General features: G+C 36.5%; 1 protein-coding gene across 3 annotated transcripts in view; it reads right to left on the bottom strand.

Moving 5' to 3' along the window:
- The window catches only part of LOC114325504 (protocadherin-like wing polarity protein stan), a 140,610-nt gene that overhangs the window by 48,698 nt on the left and 72,726 nt on the right, over nt 1-19,186 (bottom strand). For all 3 annotated transcript variants that reach the window (XM_028273577.2, XM_028273568.2, XM_028273587.2), the window contains exons 4-10: nt 18,861-19,091; nt 11,727-12,616; nt 9,993-10,235; nt 7,738-7,981; nt 5,247-5,385; nt 4,810-5,190; nt 2-3,652 (exon numbers count right to left, since the gene is read on the bottom strand). In XM_028273577.2, coding sequence (XP_028129378.2) covers nt 2-3,652; nt 4,810-5,190; nt 5,247-5,385; nt 7,738-7,981; nt 9,993-10,235; nt 11,727-12,616; nt 18,861-19,091 — 5,779 coding nt within the window. The remainder of the gene's footprint in view (nt 1; nt 3,653-4,809; nt 5,191-5,246; nt 5,386-7,737; nt 7,982-9,992; nt 10,236-11,726; nt 12,617-18,860; nt 19,092-19,186) is intronic.

The following is a 19,186-nucleotide window of genomic DNA, read 5'->3' as shown; positions in this document are numbered from 1 at the left end:
CCTTCACATCCTTTGGTGGTAACTTCTGCATACGCATTTGGACAAGAATCACACTTGAGGCCGATAACTCCATTTCTGCATCTGCACTGGCCTGTTTCGTGGTCGCATTGAGTACTATGGGAGCCGATATGGTAGCAATCGCAAGGAATACATTGGGTGGAACCAGTAGGTTGGTAGTGATTCTCCCGGCAATGACATTTACCGGTGTTTTTGTCGCAATCTGGATTATACCCGTCTTCTACATCACACTGACAAGGTCCACATACTGGATAACCCCACCAACTAGCCGGACAAGGCTGCGATTGCTCTATCTCGCAATATTCTCCAGAGAAATTTGTAGAGTTACATTCGCATCTGTAGCTTTTGGTATCTCTATGATCCTCCAAACAGATACCTCCATTGTCGCACGGATCTTCGGAACATACAGGTACACAAAGTGGTCCGATATGGCCTTGGTCGCACTCACAATGAGATCTTCCCCAGTTTACTACGCATTTGGACGAAGCTGGACATTCACTATGGCACTCGTTGGCCGAATAACATCCTTCTTCAACGTTTTCTTTAACGGTAGGTCTACTTAGAGATGTTTGTTGGTTGCCTATCCTCACATCTTGAATACATCCTTCCAAATAGTTGTATCCAGCATTAAGGCTCATGTATGTATTATCTGGACCACCTATTAAGATCTTCCCGACATAAAGACCTTGTATCTTTTCAGGGAAAGGTATAACTTCCACACTTTCTCCATAATCAATGGACATTTTGATCTCTGTACCGATCCATGTTATTTCTAAGTGATGCCATTCTCCATCAGAGACAAATTTAGACGGTAAAGTCAGGGTTTCTCCATTATAAGTGTACAAGAGAAGACCTCGACTTATAGACACCACTGCTGAACTGTTTTGTCCGATTTGGATGGACATTAAAAAAGTATCTTCTTGTAGAGTTCTGATAGATAAAGCGTTCAACCACGGCAGTTGGATTGGTCTGAGGAGAGGATTAAAAGATAAGGTACCATCTCCGTTGAAGTGCCATGGGGAGCTGATGGTTTCACTACAGTCTCTACTTCCAAAACCTTGAGGACATTCGCACTTGTACATAGACCAACCATCCACGCAATTTCCGCCGTTTTTGCATGGTCTTGAGGAACAAAACGAACGTTTTTCTGGACAACCGGCGTTAGTACCGTTGTCGGTCATGAAGGTGTTCAAATCTACAAACTTATGGTCGATTTCTAAATCTGAAATGCATCCATCAAAGTGGAAATTTTTAATCTGAAACGCATTGAACTGTGATGGTACTCCTCCTAACTGTAAAGGACCTGTGAGGTCTAAGAATCTATGGCAGGTTTCAGTCAAAGATGCACATCGTGCTTCTAGTTGGTGTTCTGCATAGCCTGCGCAATTCCACTTACCACCCAAATCTTCTCCGTGCTTTAAAGATACAGCTATATCGCAGTCGTCAAGCGCTATAGTAGCTGTTTTATTAAAGTAGTTAACTACAACAGAATGCCATTGCCCATCCGATACTCCTCCTGGTACTCTAGCAGACACATTGGTGACTTTACTGCCAAGAGAAAAAGAAAACTGGACAGCACCTCTAACTATTTCCAGAGCGATAAAATCGTGCTGTTCGTTGTATCTTCCGTTGTATAATAGCAAGCCATTTAGCTGTTGGGTAGCGAATCTTAGAGCTATATGGATTCGATGTCGTTGTTTCAAGCTCGGGAATGTCAAAAACGAAGATTTGGTAAAACTGCGGCTCTTCAATTGACAAAGAGGTGTATAATGTTCAGATTCAGCGACAATGTTGCAATCCTCGCATATAAAATTGGACCTACCAGGCTTTGGACTACAAGTTTTGTCTTTCAGACACAGACTAGGCTTGCATTTATCACCATCTAGCTTGATCTCGCAGTTTTCGCCTGTGTAACCTGTTGAGCAAACACATGTGTATCCCCCTTCTCGTATTTTACAGGTACCGTTGTTTCTGCAAGGCGAAGAATAGCACAAATTTACTTCTGTGTCACACAAGTAGTGTTCTTTAGAGCCTGTGAAGCCTTTTGGACATTGACAAGTAAACGTAGTTACTGGATATATTGGTCTGAATAGTACAGTATCGCTGGAAATAAAACCTGACGCATTTCCGAACTTCAACACCGTCAAGCATTCTTCATAGTTAAGACATGGTTCACGTACGCACAAATTGTCATCGAATGGCAAGATTTGAACTGTTGAGAGTTTAGCCAAAATTCCTCTGTTCAAATAAACCTTTTCTTGTAGAAATTGAGGGGTGTAGTACTCTTCCCTCGGTACGTCAGGCCGACGAACAGAAAAACTAACGTTCAAGATTTTCGCTGCTACGTCAGTGTCGTCTTGAATGCTGAATATGAAGATGTTTTCTTTGGGGCAAGGTATGATAGCTGCTAATCCGTCGGTGAAGTAGCCTAGAAGCGGAGACAAGAAAGCTTCTTTGGTCATTTGGTTCAGTCTCACTGTTATGGAGTTGAGTAGCATTTCTTCTGTTATGAGTCTAACTGTAAGTGTCATTACTTTCTTAATAACGTTAATGCCATCTGAAACAGATACTTCCATCGATGCTATTTTGGGCACGTTGGTGTTAAGTTGTGGGGAGAGTTGCAACTGGCCTGTAGTTTCGTTCAAAGCTACCAAGTTAGCGTTATTTCCCGATAGTATTCTGTAATGCAATTTATCTGAGACATCGGCGTCATAAGCTGGGATTTTACCTATGGATCCTGTCGGGAAAAAGTCTCTAAAATTGTTGAACATCACTTGAAAGTCTTTGAGCACCGGAGCGTTGTCATTGACGTCTGTGACGACAATTTCCACATGTGCGTCACTTCTTAGAGGAGGACTAGCAGCTCTTACTATAAGATCGTACTTCTTCTTAGGGCTTTCGTAGTCTAGTTCTATCATCGTTAAAAGTTCAGCTTTTTCAGATCCTGGTCTAGTTACTAAAGAAAAACTTTGAGCGTCTTCTCCGCCGATTATCGAGTACTGGACGATAGCATTCACTCCTTCATCTGGATCTTTCGCGTAGATCTCCCCAACTGTTGATCCTATAGGACTGTTTTCGGGAATATACAGGACGATTTTATCTGAGTCAAAAGCTGGTGGTGAATCATTGACGTCATCGATTCGTATGCTGACAGGTACAGAACTGCTCAAAGTAGGCGAACCTCGGTCTATGGCATACGCTTCCAGTTCATACACAGCTACAGATTCTCTATCTAATCCTTTATTGGTCCTGATGACTCCGCTGGTAGGATCTATTACGAATGATCCGTCCTCTTGGTCTTTCTCACTCAAAGAATAGTGAATCTTTCCATTCAAGCCTACGTCAGCGTCGGTAGCTGTTACTTGAACTACCGACGTCCCCACCAGAGCGTCTTCTGGAACGCTTCCAGAATAAGCCACTTGTTTGAAGACTGGGTAGTTGTCGTTGACGTCTGAGACAGTTATTTCGACGTCGGTGGTGTCGGAAAGAGGTGGGGAGCCGCCATCTCTAGCTGTCACTGTTAGAAGATACCCAGAAGTTGTTTCTCTGTCAAGAGGCTTAGTGGTGACGATGGCGCCTGTTTGTTTGTTGATTGTGAAGGCGGAGTCTTTTCCCACGTCGTTTAGTTCGTCTCCTAAAAGAAGAAAGACAATTTTGACATAAGATTGTGTTGAATAGCAGGAAAAAGATACCGCCCGTTAAGATAGGCAAAATACCCTCACTCCCAGAATTCAATTTTGTTCTTTTGTTTACGTTCTACGTGATTAAAAAATAAAACTCAGCGCAAATTTAACTCTCCATCCGCTCACCCTAATAAAAAAAAATCATTTTTTCGAATTTATTTTTTTTTCGGTGGGAAGAAATCAATTTGAAAATTTCAAAATATTTAAACGCACAGTTGTGGCTTTTACAAAACTTATTCATTTTTTATAGACCCGTAGTGTAAGTGTATATAACCTAAAACTGATTTTTTTTTCAAAAAAAGTGTATAATTTTTTTTTGAGATGGCTGCAGGTGCATTTTGGTTTTATTTTGTGTATTTTATCAAAAATTGTTTCAAGAAATCTGGAAACGTCAGAATGTTTCCAGAAACTTCAAATACCAGACAAACAGGTTTTTTGTGGGTTTTTGCGGACTTTAATTAAGATCAAACCAAGATTTTTATAGGTTATAGATAATTTGAAGTAACTGATTCCTTTAGGACATTTAAAAATTGGACGAAACACCTTTAAACCCCCAAAAAGCATATGTTTTTCGGGGTTTATCATATTTTTGAGATCGACAAAACCTGAGTCAATGCGCTTCCAATTTATATTTAAAAAAATCAGGGCTCAAAGAAGCAAATACAACCATCGTTTATGCGAAAAAAAATTTTTTTTAAGGGTTTTTGGGGTTTTTGCTGAATTTACCCAACTCTTTTCATTAAACAAGATGTTTTCAAAATTTTTATAAAATAACATGAGACTATATTTCTCACATTCAAAGGAAACTCACAACCGAAAACCCGGTTTTCTTTGAAATGCACTGATTAATATTGTTAGGTGATAAAAAAAAACAAAAAATCCAGTAAAAACTTCCAAAACCATTTGAAAATCGGGTTTTTCGTGTAAGATGAAGTTGCATATATTTTTCTACGGGTAGAAAATACATCATCTCATGTTTTTCAAGAACGGGGGGCTTAACGGGGGCTATCCTTTACACAATTACAAGCAAAAGAAAAGAAAAAAATACTCGGAGATGATTTAGTTCGATTAGCTATTGTTATATGAGAAGAAGGGTGAATCAACTTACCTAAAGAGTACGAAATCTGTGCATTCAATCCCACGTCATTATCAGTAGCAGACACCACCAAAACAGTAGTACCAACCGCTACGTCCTCGAAAACACTCGCAGAATACGGGGCGTTCTCAAAAACCGGAGCATAGTTGTTAGCATCTGTGATATTGACGTACACAGTAGCAGTGTCAGTTCGTCCTCCAGAATCTGTAGCTGTCACCGTCAAAATATACCTCTTCTCCTGTTTGTAATCCAAAGGTTGTGCTATCGTGATCAAACCGCGGCCATTTTGAGACGTAATAGCAAAGCGCCCTCTGGTGTTCCCGTTGGTTATTTCGTAGTGCAATCGGGAGTCTTCGTCTGGATCTGTGGCTGTAACAGTAGCTACTGGGGTACCTAAAGGAGCGAGATATTATTTTATTGATTTAGAACGGGCAATTGACATAGTTTACCTGGAGAATCGTCTTCTGCAACTACAGATTCGTAAATCTTTGGTTCGAACACAGGGTCGTTGTCATTGACGTCTTGGACCGTGATTACTACACTGGCACTTGCTGATTGAGGAGGCACTCCTTGGTCGTTTGCTATTACCTAAAAGGTTGGATTCATAACTAACAACTAACGAATATTGCTGTAATGAGCATAATTAGTCCAGAAAGCCACTGCGCATCCGCTAGGAAAAATATTCTAATTCGGATTCTTTGCACAATCTTACTCAAAAAGGACTCCTTTTAACAAATTTCCATGTTGCCAGGACCAAAAAGTGGTCAAAAATTTTTTAAACGTTTTTTTTTGTTTTTTCCCCAAATTATTTTTATTGCATGGAAAAAAGTTTTTTTAGGTTTTTTAGATCATTCCAAACAGAAAAGGTGTTTAGTGACTTTTTTCTAAAAATGATAGTTTTTGACATATTATTATAAGCGATTAAAAATTGAAAAATTGCGAAATCGGCCATTTTTAACCCTCGAAGACTATATGAAAAACTGAAAATTTGAATGTTGCCAAGGTAGGTAGATATTCTTTAAACATCGATTGATGAAATCCCGAAGAGTTTTTTGCAATACAATATTCAAAACTCCTTTGTTTTTTAATTGATAATCAAGCGTGCGCGACACTATTTTCCACCGACAGTATGGTGCAAATGAAAGGAATAAATTCGTTATTTCGAAAATCGGCGAATTTAAGGAAAAATCCCGAAACAGGTCGATTTTTATTTTTAAGTTATGATATTGTGGCATATATGGTATACTAGTGACGTCATCCGTCTGGGCGTGATGACGTAATCGATGATTTTTTTTAAATGAGAATAGGGGTCGTGTGGTAGCTCGTTTGAAAGGTTCTTCAATTCTCTATCAAGTAATGTAAACATTTACATAATTTTTTATACAGGGTGTCCTTCTACTTCTTTTTTTGTCAAATAATTTAATTTAATAAAAATTTTTTGGACACCCTGTATAAATAATTATGTAAATGTTTATATTACTGAATAGAGAATTGAAGAACCTTTCAAATGAGCTAGCACACGACTCCTATTCTCATTTAAAAAAAATCATCGATTAAGAAATAACGAATTTATTCCTTTCATTTGCACCATACTGTCGGTGGAAAATAGTGTCGTGCACGCTTGATTAGCAATTAAAAAACAAAGGAGTTTTAAATATTGTATTGCAAAAAACTCTTCGGGATTTCATCAATCGATATTTAAAGAATATCTACCTACCTTGGCAACATTCAAATTTTCAGCTTTTCACATAGTTTTTGAGGGTTAAAAATGGCCGATTTCGCAATTTTTCAATTTTTAATCGCTTATATGTCAAAAACTATCATTTTTAGAGAAAAGTCACTAAAGACCTTTTCTCTTTGGAATGATCCAAAAAACCTAAAAAAACTTTTTCTGTGCAAAAAAAATAATTTTAGGAAAAAACAAAAAAAAAACGTTTAAAAAATTTTTGACCACTTTTTGGTCCTGGCAACATGCAAATTTGTTAAAAGGAGTCCTTTTTGAGTAAGATTGTGCAAAGAATCCGAATTAGAATATTTTTCCTAGCAGATGCGCAGTGGCTTTCTGGACTAAATATAATGCAAGTAAGATACGAATATGTGACGTATACGCAAATCTTGTTGATTACGAGAAAGTGTTTGCTCGAGTACAGCACGCCAAGATGATGCAAGTATTAAAAGAAGCAGGAATTAACAACCAAGATTTGAAAATAATTAGAAACCTTTATTTTAATCAAACCGCCAATCTCAGAGTTGAAGGTGAACACACTCTATGTGTGATAATCATACGTGGAGAGAAGAAAGGCTGAATTTTGTCTTTAATAACCTTCAATATCTACACTGAAATAATATTTATCGAAGCTTTGCACGATACTGAAAAAGGTATTCTACTAAACGGGTACCGGCTAAACAGCAGCAGATACGTATATGACACAATAGTATTTGCATATGGACTCAGTATAAAGCGTCAGCTCTATGTCAACCAAACTTCAGTACAAATAGTAATGTACTACAATTGCCTTGGCACCATAATAAATGAAGAATAGACCAACAACCAGAAGATAAGAGTTCGCATAGGAAAAAATAGATCCACCCTCTACCGAACTGGGGCCTTCTTCAATAGCCAGAATCTTTCTCTTGGTATAAAAGTAAGAATGATGTGATGTTACATCTTCACTGTCCTTTTTATGGTGTTGAATGGTGCACCTTGAGCAATGATCTTATGTAGAATGTTGGAAGCATTTGAGCTGTGACTATATCAGAGATTACTGACTGACTGACTGACTTTGAGACTGACCGAGTCACACATGAGGTTCTCAGAAGAACGAAGAAGAACCGAAAGGTACTGACCACTGGTGCTGAAGTCCAGGAAGAAGAATAATATCCTGGATAGAGAACCTCAGAACCTGGTTCAACAAAGCATATGTGCAGCATTATTTTTACCTGAAACATATATTTGGGTTGGTGTTCTCTATCCAGCTCTCTCGTTGTATATATCCAACCAGTATGGGAGTCAACAGCTAAAGGCAAATCTTCGGTACTGCCACCAGTGGCGTCCCTACTGGAGATCACGTACTTGATTTCAGCGTTAGGCCCTTCGTCTGCGTCGTAGGCCTGGACTTTCACGATGCTGTAGCCCACCGGTACATTTTCTAGGACACTCTCTTGAAATAACGATGTATAAAACCTTAAAAAATAATAAATATTATGGAAAAGTGTTAATGGGCGATCCTGAAATGCAACACTTTTTCTCTATGCATCTAAGTCTCTTTAAAAGTAAAGGAGAAAGCACAGAACCCTGTGGAAGTTCATGATTAAGTTTCATATGTCTGCTCATATTCTTTCCCTTTATTATGGAACGTTCTGTTTGTCAGTATGTCGTCAGTGAGTTAGTAGTCTTTTTGCAGGAAAAAATACGGGCCAGTTTATATATTAATCCTTCGAGTTGGTAATACGTCTGGTGGCTGAGATATAGCGCTCTTAGTCCTGGATAATTGGATGTATAATAAAATACCTTCATTCTCACTATATTATACTTTAACTTCAACAGTGCTCGGTTTAAACATAACAATGGTCTAACGTAAACAATAAGATATCACGACCTAACGTATTGTTTCTTCATCGCGTGACTAACGATCGATCTGAATGAATCGTCGGCTCTTATTGTTGGTGTATAAATACATTACTAAATCACAACAGACATGAGTTCATTAGCGGTCATTGCCAATCATATGTACAATATGCCAATCATTTTTATTCGATTGCAATGCGAAGGCAAAACTGTCTAATTTTTCACTTAGAACAGAGAGCGCAAGCCAGCACTCTAAATCGACGATTTTCGACTCTATTTTGAGTCATCATCAGAGAGGCGTAGGCCTGCTGCTCTCTCCCCAAGTGCCCAATCTCCGAGAGCTTATCCCCGCATTACAACTGACGTTAATGGAGGAGGTGTCTAACGACATCTGGTAACTGAAAGTCAAAGTTTTAAAGTTTTAAAGAGAGCTGGAAGATTGGTCACTTGGGGCAGAGAGCAGCAGGCCTACGCCTCTCTGATGATGACTCCAAGTCGAAAATCGTAGATTTAAAGTCCTGGCTTGCGCTCTGTTCTAAGTGAAAAATAAGACAGTTTTGCCTTCGCATTGGAACTGAATAAAAATGGTATATGTACATTTTTATTTAATTTTATATTGGTTTTACTCCTTTGAGTAGCTAGGTCCATTTTCCGTTTGAATCTACCAGCTGAACAGACGAGGTCATGAATTGTAAGCTTTTTGAATTCCCTCTTGTCTTCTTCGCTTCAGCATCCATCTGGCTTGCAATTTTTAGTAGCCATGGAGGTGTTACCAGGAAAATGTTCCAATAAGTTTTCAATTAAATATCTTTTAGGAATAATTTTTTATATTTTTCAATATTTTAATATTTCTGTTAGGTTGAAAACTTGTTAGTGACATGACTTGGTCCGTACAGCTTCGACGAGGAAGAAAGCCTGCTTGTTCAGTGGGGACATTTCAAAACATATCAAGTATCCTATGACTAATTCTATCGAGGAGAAGCTTTTCTAGTAGTTCATATAGCATGCTATGGAACGGTAGTTTTCTGGCTTATCATTTGGTTTGCCTGGTTTCGGAATTGCAATTATCTTTGTTCGCTTAAGTGAGCAAGGAATGTTGCCTGAGTGAAGCATATTAGTATAGAATATTGCAAGCCACTGTTTACTGTTTCGTGTATGTGTATGTACCACTGTCTGTCAGGAACTCAGGATGGATTCCATCAAAGCTAGGTGCTTTACTTGATTTCATTTCTTTCATCTGTGATTTCACAAATAAGAATTCTTATTGAATATTCTGTTGAGTCCGTTTTGCTCGTTTGATTTGATGCCTTTAAGTCTCTTTTCACCTTGGTAGGATGTGTTTGGTCTCGTAGAGCTCTGGATAAATATACTATATAGGAGACTGCTTGTTAAGAGACTCTCTGGATTCCAGTTGGATCACTTTAGGTTTTCTCACTCTGCATGTATATGGCTTAGTCTTCATTATGAATATGAAAAAGGCTTTTGAACAAATGACTCATCCCACAAAACTTAAAATTGTTATATCTTCGAATGATATGAAAAATAACAATATTTAAGTATATAATATTCTATATAAAATCTCGAAATGAAGTTAAATATTCATCTAGAATCTAAATTTGCAACTTACCTAGGCGCATTGTCATTGATATCCTTTACATTGATGAGCAATTGAGTGGTGTTGGATCTGGCTGGACTACCCCCATCTTGGGCTCTTATAACTAAACGATAATTCCTGATCGTTTCATAATCCAGGGGTTTAACTAAAGACACGTCTCCTGTCAGACTGTCGATGGCGAACTGTGATTGCGTGTTACCGCTGATTATTGCGTACCTTATTGCAGCGTTGACGCCCTGATCTGCATCAGTAGCTCTGGAATAAAACAGAACATTTAAAAATACATGAAATGCCTTTATTTTATTGACTATAATAAAGCATTCGAGAGAGTACGACATGAATAATTAACGAACGTCCCGAAATCAAGGAAGACAGACTACCATGACCTCGGGATGATATACAAAATGTTTGAGAGAGCACTGAATGGAGAAGACTTACGGGTAGAATGGACTTAAGCATAGGTATATGACATCAATATATAAGAAAGGAAATAGAAAAAACTGCGAAAACTATCGAGGAATCAGCAATATATGATAGAAGATAGAAAGATAAATAGAAAGGAGAAGACCAGGCAGGTTTCACAGCAGAGAAAGCATGCTTAGATCTCATTAAATTTTACACGGTCGAACAACTAATAGAAAGAAGAATGGCCAAAAATAGATCCGTCCATCTGGCCTTTGTAGATCTTAAGAAGGCCTATGACTCGATACCTAGAACCAAGGTATGACAAGCAATGGAAGACATCGAAGTTCCACGAATAATAATAAAAGTAGTCAGAGCACTTTACAAGAATAACAAAGTAGCTATCAAAGCGGGCAATAGAATATGCAGTCAATTTAAGACGACAAAGGGACTACTATATGGCTCCTCCACATCCCCTTCCCTGTTCAAAATATTCCTCGAAAAAATCCTGAAACCATGGAAAAGAAAGTGCGAAGGAATGGAAGAAACGAATATCTATATACCCTAAGGTTTGCTGACGACCAAATAGTGATCACACAAGAAGATGACCTCAGTTTTATGATGAGAAAACTGGAACAGGAACATACAAAGAATGGTATGGAAATAAACCTAAAGAAAATTGAATATCTAACAACGGAGAATACAGAAATAAAGCAGGTGGAAATAGACGAAGGTAAACAAATCAAAGAAACATACAGCAGTACAAGTATTTAGGTTTCATAATATCAAACAAAGAAAAACTGAAGAAGATATAAAAAATAGACTAGGACAGACAATAGACTAAGAGACTGCATTCGAAAATTGAACCCGGTACTGTGGGATAAGAACATAAAAACAAAAAGAAGAATATAATATAACACCATGACAAGAAGTATCCTCACTTATGGGTGTGAAATTTAGACAAATAAATAGAAAAACTAAAAAAAGAGCAACAGAGATGGAACTCCTAAGAAAAAGCTGCAGAGGAACTAGAAGTGATAGAATAATAATAACATAGATTAAGAAAAGAATGTAAATGAACAGATACAATAGACCAAGTACATAGAATAGAAGAGATTAACCTCGTACGGACATGTCAGAAGAGCAGACCAAAATCCTAGCCCGAAAGAGCCCGATAGGAAGAATGAAGAGAGCCTGAAAATCTTTCACAGATGAAGTGAATGAAGCAATGGAAAGAAAAAATCTGCAGGAAGGGGACTGGCAAGACAGAAAGAGCTGGAGAGAACGGTTGAGTGAAGGAATACAGTGAAAACTATGAAAATCCTTAGTATTTTGTATACTTACTTGATATGTGCAACGACAGGATTATCGTTGTAGTTTATATCTTCGTTTAGGGAAACCGTGTAAGTCCGCTCAGAAAACTGAGGATAGTTGTCGTTGTCGTCCAAAATGTGGACAACGACGCTGGCACTTGACGTCCTCCTGGCACTCTGCGGTGAAGCAAGATCTGAAGCTTGGATGATCAAGGTATACACTTCAGTAGTCTCTCTGTCTAAAAGAGTCCTGGTCGTGATCACTCCTGTTTTAGAATCGATTTTGAACGCATTGTTGTCATCTGTTTCTAGGGAATTCCCGCCGCCGCTTATACTTCTGATGGAATACTCAACTTCGGCGTTTTTGCCAATATCCTGGTCAGTAGCTTTTAGAGTTATCACAGTAGTTCCAACGTTAACAGATTCTCTGATACTGGCATCGTATTCCATCATCTCGAAAGCAGGAGAATGATCGTTGGCATCCAGGACATTGATTTGAAGCATCGTAGTACCTGATCTTGGAGGAAAGCTGTCATCCATAGCCGTAACTCTAAAATAATGCACATCCACGAGCTCCCGATCTAGTTGAACCTTGGTTGTTACAACTCCGGTCTTCTGATCTATGTCAAACATGGCCTGAGTTCTGGAATCCAGCAAACTAGTCATGGAATACGTTATAGGACTATTTTCGGGATCTCTGGCCTTCACAGTGGTGACTACAACTGGAGGGTCGCATTCTTCCAAGACACTGGCCACGTATAAGTGTTGTTCGAAGAACGGAGACTGATTTCTAAGTTCTCTTCGAACTCTTTTCGCTATATCGGTGTCGTTGAACTGTTGGTGATGGTAGACGATTTTCAGTCGATGTTCTGAGTTAAGAACGGATATGTTTTGACAGATGGCGGTAAATAAGATGGTCACCTGCAAAAATGATACAGTTTACAGGACATAAATCAACCGTATCACAGCAAAAACAGTTTTATTAAATGATATTTATTAGATTGGTTCTAGGTCTGTGATTACAATGAGGTATGAAAAATTTATAATCGTTGGGCTAAAAAGTTCGTAGACTAACATAGAAAAAAATGTTTTTGATAAAATTCTTTAGATAAAAGTCTTTAGCCTCAAAATATTCGGCGATTACCTTTTCATTGGTGCTAAATTTCTTTCCAGTGAGCTTTCTCTTGAGGTCAGCGAACAGGTGGCAGTCGCTGGGAGCCATATCTGGTGAATACGGTGGCTGCGGAAGCAATTCGAAGCCAAATTCATGAAATTTTGCCATAGTTTTCATTTATTGGTGATACGGTGCGTTGTCTTGATGAAATAGCATTTTCTTCTTCTTCAAATAGGGCCGTTTTCCCGATTTCGTCCTTCAAACGCTCCAGTAACACAATGTAGTAGTCGCTATTAGTGGTTTTTCCCTTTTCAAGATAGTCGATGAATATTATACCATCTTCTTCTACGGCACTACAGCCCAAATTGAGCCTTGGCCTTCTTTATTTTTTGCCTCCACCCTTGCCTGTCTGTGGCTGCTCTTCTCCATACACGGACTCCTAAAAGGGCTTGTGCGTCGCTGTTTAATATTATACCATGCGCATTCCAAAATACTGATGCTATAATCTTGCCAACTGACTGTTGCGTCTTTCCACTCTTTGGAGGCGGTTCATCACGTGCAATCCACTCGGCTAACTGTCAATTGGACTCTGGTGCCAAATGATGGAGCCAAGTTTCATTATTTTTATCTTTATTACGATTGAACAGCTTTAAACACTTATCAGAATCATCAATTCGTTGTTTTTTTTTATCGATTGAGAGCTACCACGGCACCAACTTTGCACACAGCTTTCGCTTACCCAAATATTCATGAACAATATATCCAACACGTTCCTTTGATATCTTTAGAGTCTCAGCCGAGCAACTTCACTTTACGGTCATCCAAAATTATTTTGTGGACTTTTTTATGTTTTCGTCGGTAACAGCCTCTTTGGTGCATGCTCAGAAGAAATATTAAAAAAAGCATTAGAAGGTGAAGTAGCAGGCATAAAAATAAATGGCCTACCCATATGTGAAATTAGATACGTCGATGACACAATACTAATAGCAGAAACTATTACAGATCTACAAAGAATTTTAGATAAAGTTGTTGCAACGAGTGAAGAATTTGGTCTGTCACTAAACATAAAGAAAACGAAATTGATAGTTATATCAAAGAAAAATATTAGAAAGATCAATCTACACGTAAATAATAAGACGATAGAACGAGTTCAGAATTATAACTATTTAGAGACAAACATTAGTGAAACAAACGATTATACCAAAGAAATCCGAATTAGAATAGAAAAGGCTAGAAGTGCATTCACTAATATGAAACAAATATTATGTAGTAGAGACCTCAGCCTAAATTTTAGAAAGCGAGTACTAAAATGTTATGTATTTTCTGTTCTCTTGTATGTTGAGGAGACATGGACTCTCAATAAACAATGCCTCAATAGAGTGGAAGCATTTGAGATGTGGACGTATCGAAGAATGCTGAGAATCTCCCGGACAGACAGAATAACCAATGAGGAAGTACTAAGGAGAATACAGAACAGCACGAAGATACTGGATTCCGTCAAAATAAGAAAACTTAAGTACTTGGGTCATATAACACGTGGTGACAGATATGAACTCCTAAAATTAATTATGCAGGGAAAGATTCAAGGAAGGCGCAGCATAGGTAGGAGAAAAATGACCTGGCTGAGAAATCTCAGAGAATGGTTTTAATGCAGCTCAACTGACCTCTTTCGGGCTGTAATATCAAAAGTGAGAATAGCAATGATGATTGCCAACCTTCGTCGCGGAGATGGCACGTAAAGAAGAAGAAGAAGAAGCCTCTTTGGGGGCATCCACTTAGTGCTTCGTTCTCGGTGCTCATTTCGCACCATTTTCCAACGGTTGATTTTCCTGGTGCAGTGTCCGAAAAATGTTTATCAAGCCAAGCCTTGGTTTCAACAGTTTCGCCACAAAGTAATGCTTTATTACATTGTTGCCACAGGTCTCGGACAAAATTTCGGGGGACTGATCCTATTTTTTCGGTAGAAATCGTCAAATTTCGGTACATTTCATTTTTTGCTTCTTTTGCTATCACATTGCAAAAAAATGATACTTTAGGTAAGAGTATTCAAAAATAAACTACATTCATCATCATATAATGATCAATAATCACCATTCATCATAAAAATAATTCAAAGTTCAAAATCGGTATACGCTGTGAGCTCGTACGTAGAGGGGATATTTAAAAATTCGCGAGCGCCAGTAGTGACAAGTCTGTAAACGTTTACTGGAAATTTGACATAAATGTCAAAATGATTAATTTAAAACTAAAAATAAAAACAATAATTATAAAAAATATTAGTTGATCAAAGCTGTGGTATATATTTTTACCTTAAATATACTTACGTTTTAAATACTGAATTTAAGTTTTTTTAATGTTCCGTAATATGTATTTATAAATTAATCTATTAATCTTAGCGCCATCTACACGATAATTGTGAAAGTATCCGAAGTAAGAAATTAATATTTCATCAATAGAACGTCAAAATGATAAGCAAAATTATAAAAAAAAATCGATTACAATTTAATTACTTTTTTCCGTTGTAAATATTAAGCGATAACAATTAAATAATAAATTAAAAAATTACCGGTGAAAGTTGCATTACTAATCCGCTAGGAGCGACACCAGCGAAGCTCAGAGCGTATACCTTAAAAAATGTATTTTCTTGGCATTCTAGGTATTATAGAGCGATTTTCTTCATTTTTTTTTAATCCAAAGTAACTCGAGTAGAGCCGTCTAACTAACGCAATACTAAATATCAAGAATGCTTTAGTATTGTTATAAGAAATTAATTTATTTATAATAAAATAAAACTGCATATTTTTTCCTGTAGTAGACTTTTTAAAAAAACTTAACACACGTGTACTTATTAACGTTCAAAATACAAATATTCTTATTTGAAAGCTGTATAATTGTTAAAACAAGTTAAAAAAAATTGTTATAATAAATAATAGTTATAAATTATTAACATTTATAAATTACTGCAAAAATAAGGGTTTTTTGTAATTATCTCCAATCGTTTATGTATTTTAAATTAGAAACTATTCTAGAATATTTCTAGAAGATCTAGAATATTTATTTGAAACATTTTTCTCTAAAATCTACAAGGAATGTTTTATATTCAAAATGTTTTATACACTTTATAATCGTTTAAAAACAAAACAATGTCGGATATTGAAGCAATTGAGAACGAGAAAATTTTTTATTGTTCTTTAGTTCTTTTAGTTATGTCGAAATTCTGTAAGTTAAAAAGGTGCAAAATAAATTTCTCCTGTTTTAAGATTTTAATATAAATAATTTAGTTTGGAATTATCTTCTATATCAAAATAAGCAACAATCCTTCAGTATTCACTATTAAGATTCATGTAGATACATTTTACTCCCAAAATCATAATATAAAAGGACAAAGGACTGGTCATAAAATTGATATCGGTAAATCCGTATCTGCTGGTTCGCACATTGTGTCACAAGCTAGTAAAAGCAATTCAAGAATTCTTGAAAATTGACTAAACTCTGTTGCCAAATCAATCCGCTAAAAAATTTTTTCTAATAATTTTAATTTTTCGGTAGAAAAAAAATCGGCAGATTAATTTGAAAATTAAGAATTTTGATTTTTTTTTGGAGAAAAAAAAGGAGAATTAGGTAGATCGGTAGATTTATTTATTTATTTATTTATTTATTGAAATATACATCCACCAGGTATAAACCCATAAAGGTGTACATAAGAAAACTACATACATTGACTGAACACTTGATGACAAAATATAAAATAAAATAAAGAATAACCAAAAATGTTTCTGTTGTGAATACACATACACAATAATAAACAAAGACCTTAATAAAGAAAAACAACATGGCATCAATTCGATAAGCTATTGCGTATTTCGCGTTTAAAGATGTTAAAACTAAGAAAAAAAATGTCCACAGATCTTAAGTTATTGACACTTCTGCACATACTTTTTATCGGACAATAGAAATTATGTTGCGAATTAGGCACCGAAATATGAAAAGTTACACCTGAACGTGACACAGCTCGTGGTACATTAAAGTCTACAAGGCTAAGCAAAACATCGCTATTAATTAGGCAATTGACAATTTTGAAGATGAATATTAGGCCGTTTATTTCACGCTGCTTACGCAGTGAATGGAATCCAAACTCAGAAAGGAGTAAATTATAGCTATAGCCTCTAACCGGATATCTGTTATATTTTTTGAGGTAACAATATCTTAAGAATCTTTTTTGAACAGATTCAAGATTAGAGACAAGTTCTGCATGATTAGGATTCCATACCACGCTGCAGTAATTAAGTTTACTACTAACTAGTCCAAAATATAAACTACGCAAAGCTTCCACAGACGTTACATCTCTGCAGCTTCTAGTAATATATCCTAAAGATTTGGTTGCTTTAGAGACCACGGTATTAATATGAGTTGAGAATGTTAATTTACTGTCAAATATAACACCAAGATCTTTAAACTCTGAGGTAGAAGACAGTAAAATGTTGTTGACCTTATAATCGAAATGTATGTTATTGATCTTTCGGGTATAGGACATTACTTTACATTTCTTTATATTTAAGGATAGTTGATTATCGAAACACCATTCATTAATGGCAGACATATCCTGTTGAAGTTTAACGCAGTCGGAAATATGGTTAATTTTGCGAAATATTTTCATATCGTCCGCGTACAACAGTGTTTCAGAGTCTACGATGGAGCAGATATCATTAACAAAAAGGAGAAATAATAAGGGACCCAGATTTGACCCCTGAGGTACTCCAGACGTGGCAACAAAACGAAAAGATCGAAAGCCTTGATATTCTACGAACAAACTCCTATCAGTTAAATATGATTTCAGTAATATTTGAAAGTTATTGGAAATTCCAAACTGATCTAATTTTGTTAGCAATTTATTGTGTGAGACTCGGTCAAATGCTTTACTGAAATCAGTGTATATGACGTCCACCTGTTGTCTTGAATCTAAAGCTGACGAAACATATTCTGTAAATATACAAAGATTTGTTGCCGTACTCCGAGCAGGTATTCGGTAGATATACCGAAACATCGGTAGATGTGGCGGCATCACTGCTTTATTAAGACACGCGATTCCTTTTTATCCATTTTGTAAACTAACATGACAAGCTGCTTCACTCTAAATGCTATATCTCATAAACTAACAGTTCAGCTGTCAAATTTATACAAGCATCTTTTCAAGGTTAGGGCCTGGATTCTGTGCACTGTAGATATCTACACGTCGCTTTCTATCGATGTCAATTTTCGTAAAAATATTTGAATTTTTAGCTTTAATTGAATTATTTTCTAGTTTTGCTAGGTTATACTCTAATTGATGCTGAAGTGACACTAAGGGCCGGTTGTTCGAACGCTAATCAACATTGATCACTATCAAATATTTAATTACTGTCACAACTGTCAATGTCAACTTTAGTTGGGTTGCTGAAAACATAGCTAATTATAATTATGAGATTAGTTAGTCAATTAACATAACAATTATTAACATAATTGATTAACTAATTTCATAATTGTCAACAATAATTATGTTTTCGGCAACTCAACCAAAGTTGACATTGACAGTTGTTACAGTAATTAAGTATTTGATAGTGATCAATGCTGATTAGCGTTCGAACAACCGGCCCTTAGTAAAAGAAGAAAATATTTGAATTAAAACTAAAAATTCAAATATATTGACATCGCGCCGATCGCTTTTTATCAATGTCAATATATATGAATTTTTAGTTTTAATTAAAATATTTTCTTGATTTACTAAGTGCCACTTCAGCATCAATTAGAGTATAAACTAGCAAAACTAGAAAATAATTCAATTAAATCTAAAAATTCAAATATTTTTACGAAAATTGACATCGATAGAAAGCGACGTGTAGATATCTACAGTGCACGGAATCCAGGCCTAGGGCTGACTAAAAATCATATGAATTTAATAACAGTAGTGCCATCTATGTGTCAACCTCCGAACTTTTGAATCCTACTACATGTCAAAATAAAACAGAAATTTGTCAAGTTGTATAACTATATTATATAAAAATTAGGACTAACCTTCCATAATGGCTCCACGATACAAACATCTCTGCTAGCGACGAGGTCTCCTTGACTTCTCTCGATCTCGAACCTGTCATCACTGACGTAGTGGAACTCCACAGAGCAGAAAGTACTGATGGTGCTAGGAAGAAAGGCAGTGATGGAATTAATGAACTGGCTCTGCCTCAGGCAGATCTTCTGCCACTTTCCTGCGGTTGGTATAGCAAAAGAAGCATAAGTTTCCGATACCTACACAAAAGAAAACGATAAATTTTGTGAATATTAAAAAATCTTCTTTACTAAACATGTCAAAGCATCAATGCACATAGTACTGAAATGAAACA

Source organism: Diabrotica virgifera, chromosome 4, assembly GCF_917563875.1.
Source record: "Diabrotica virgifera virgifera chromosome 4, PGI_DIABVI_V3a".
Classification (NCBI taxonomy): domain Eukaryota; kingdom Metazoa; phylum Arthropoda; class Insecta; order Coleoptera; family Chrysomelidae; genus Diabrotica; species Diabrotica virgifera.
Note: the sequence above shows the minus strand (reverse complement) of the source record. Positions and strands in the feature narration are given on the sequence as shown.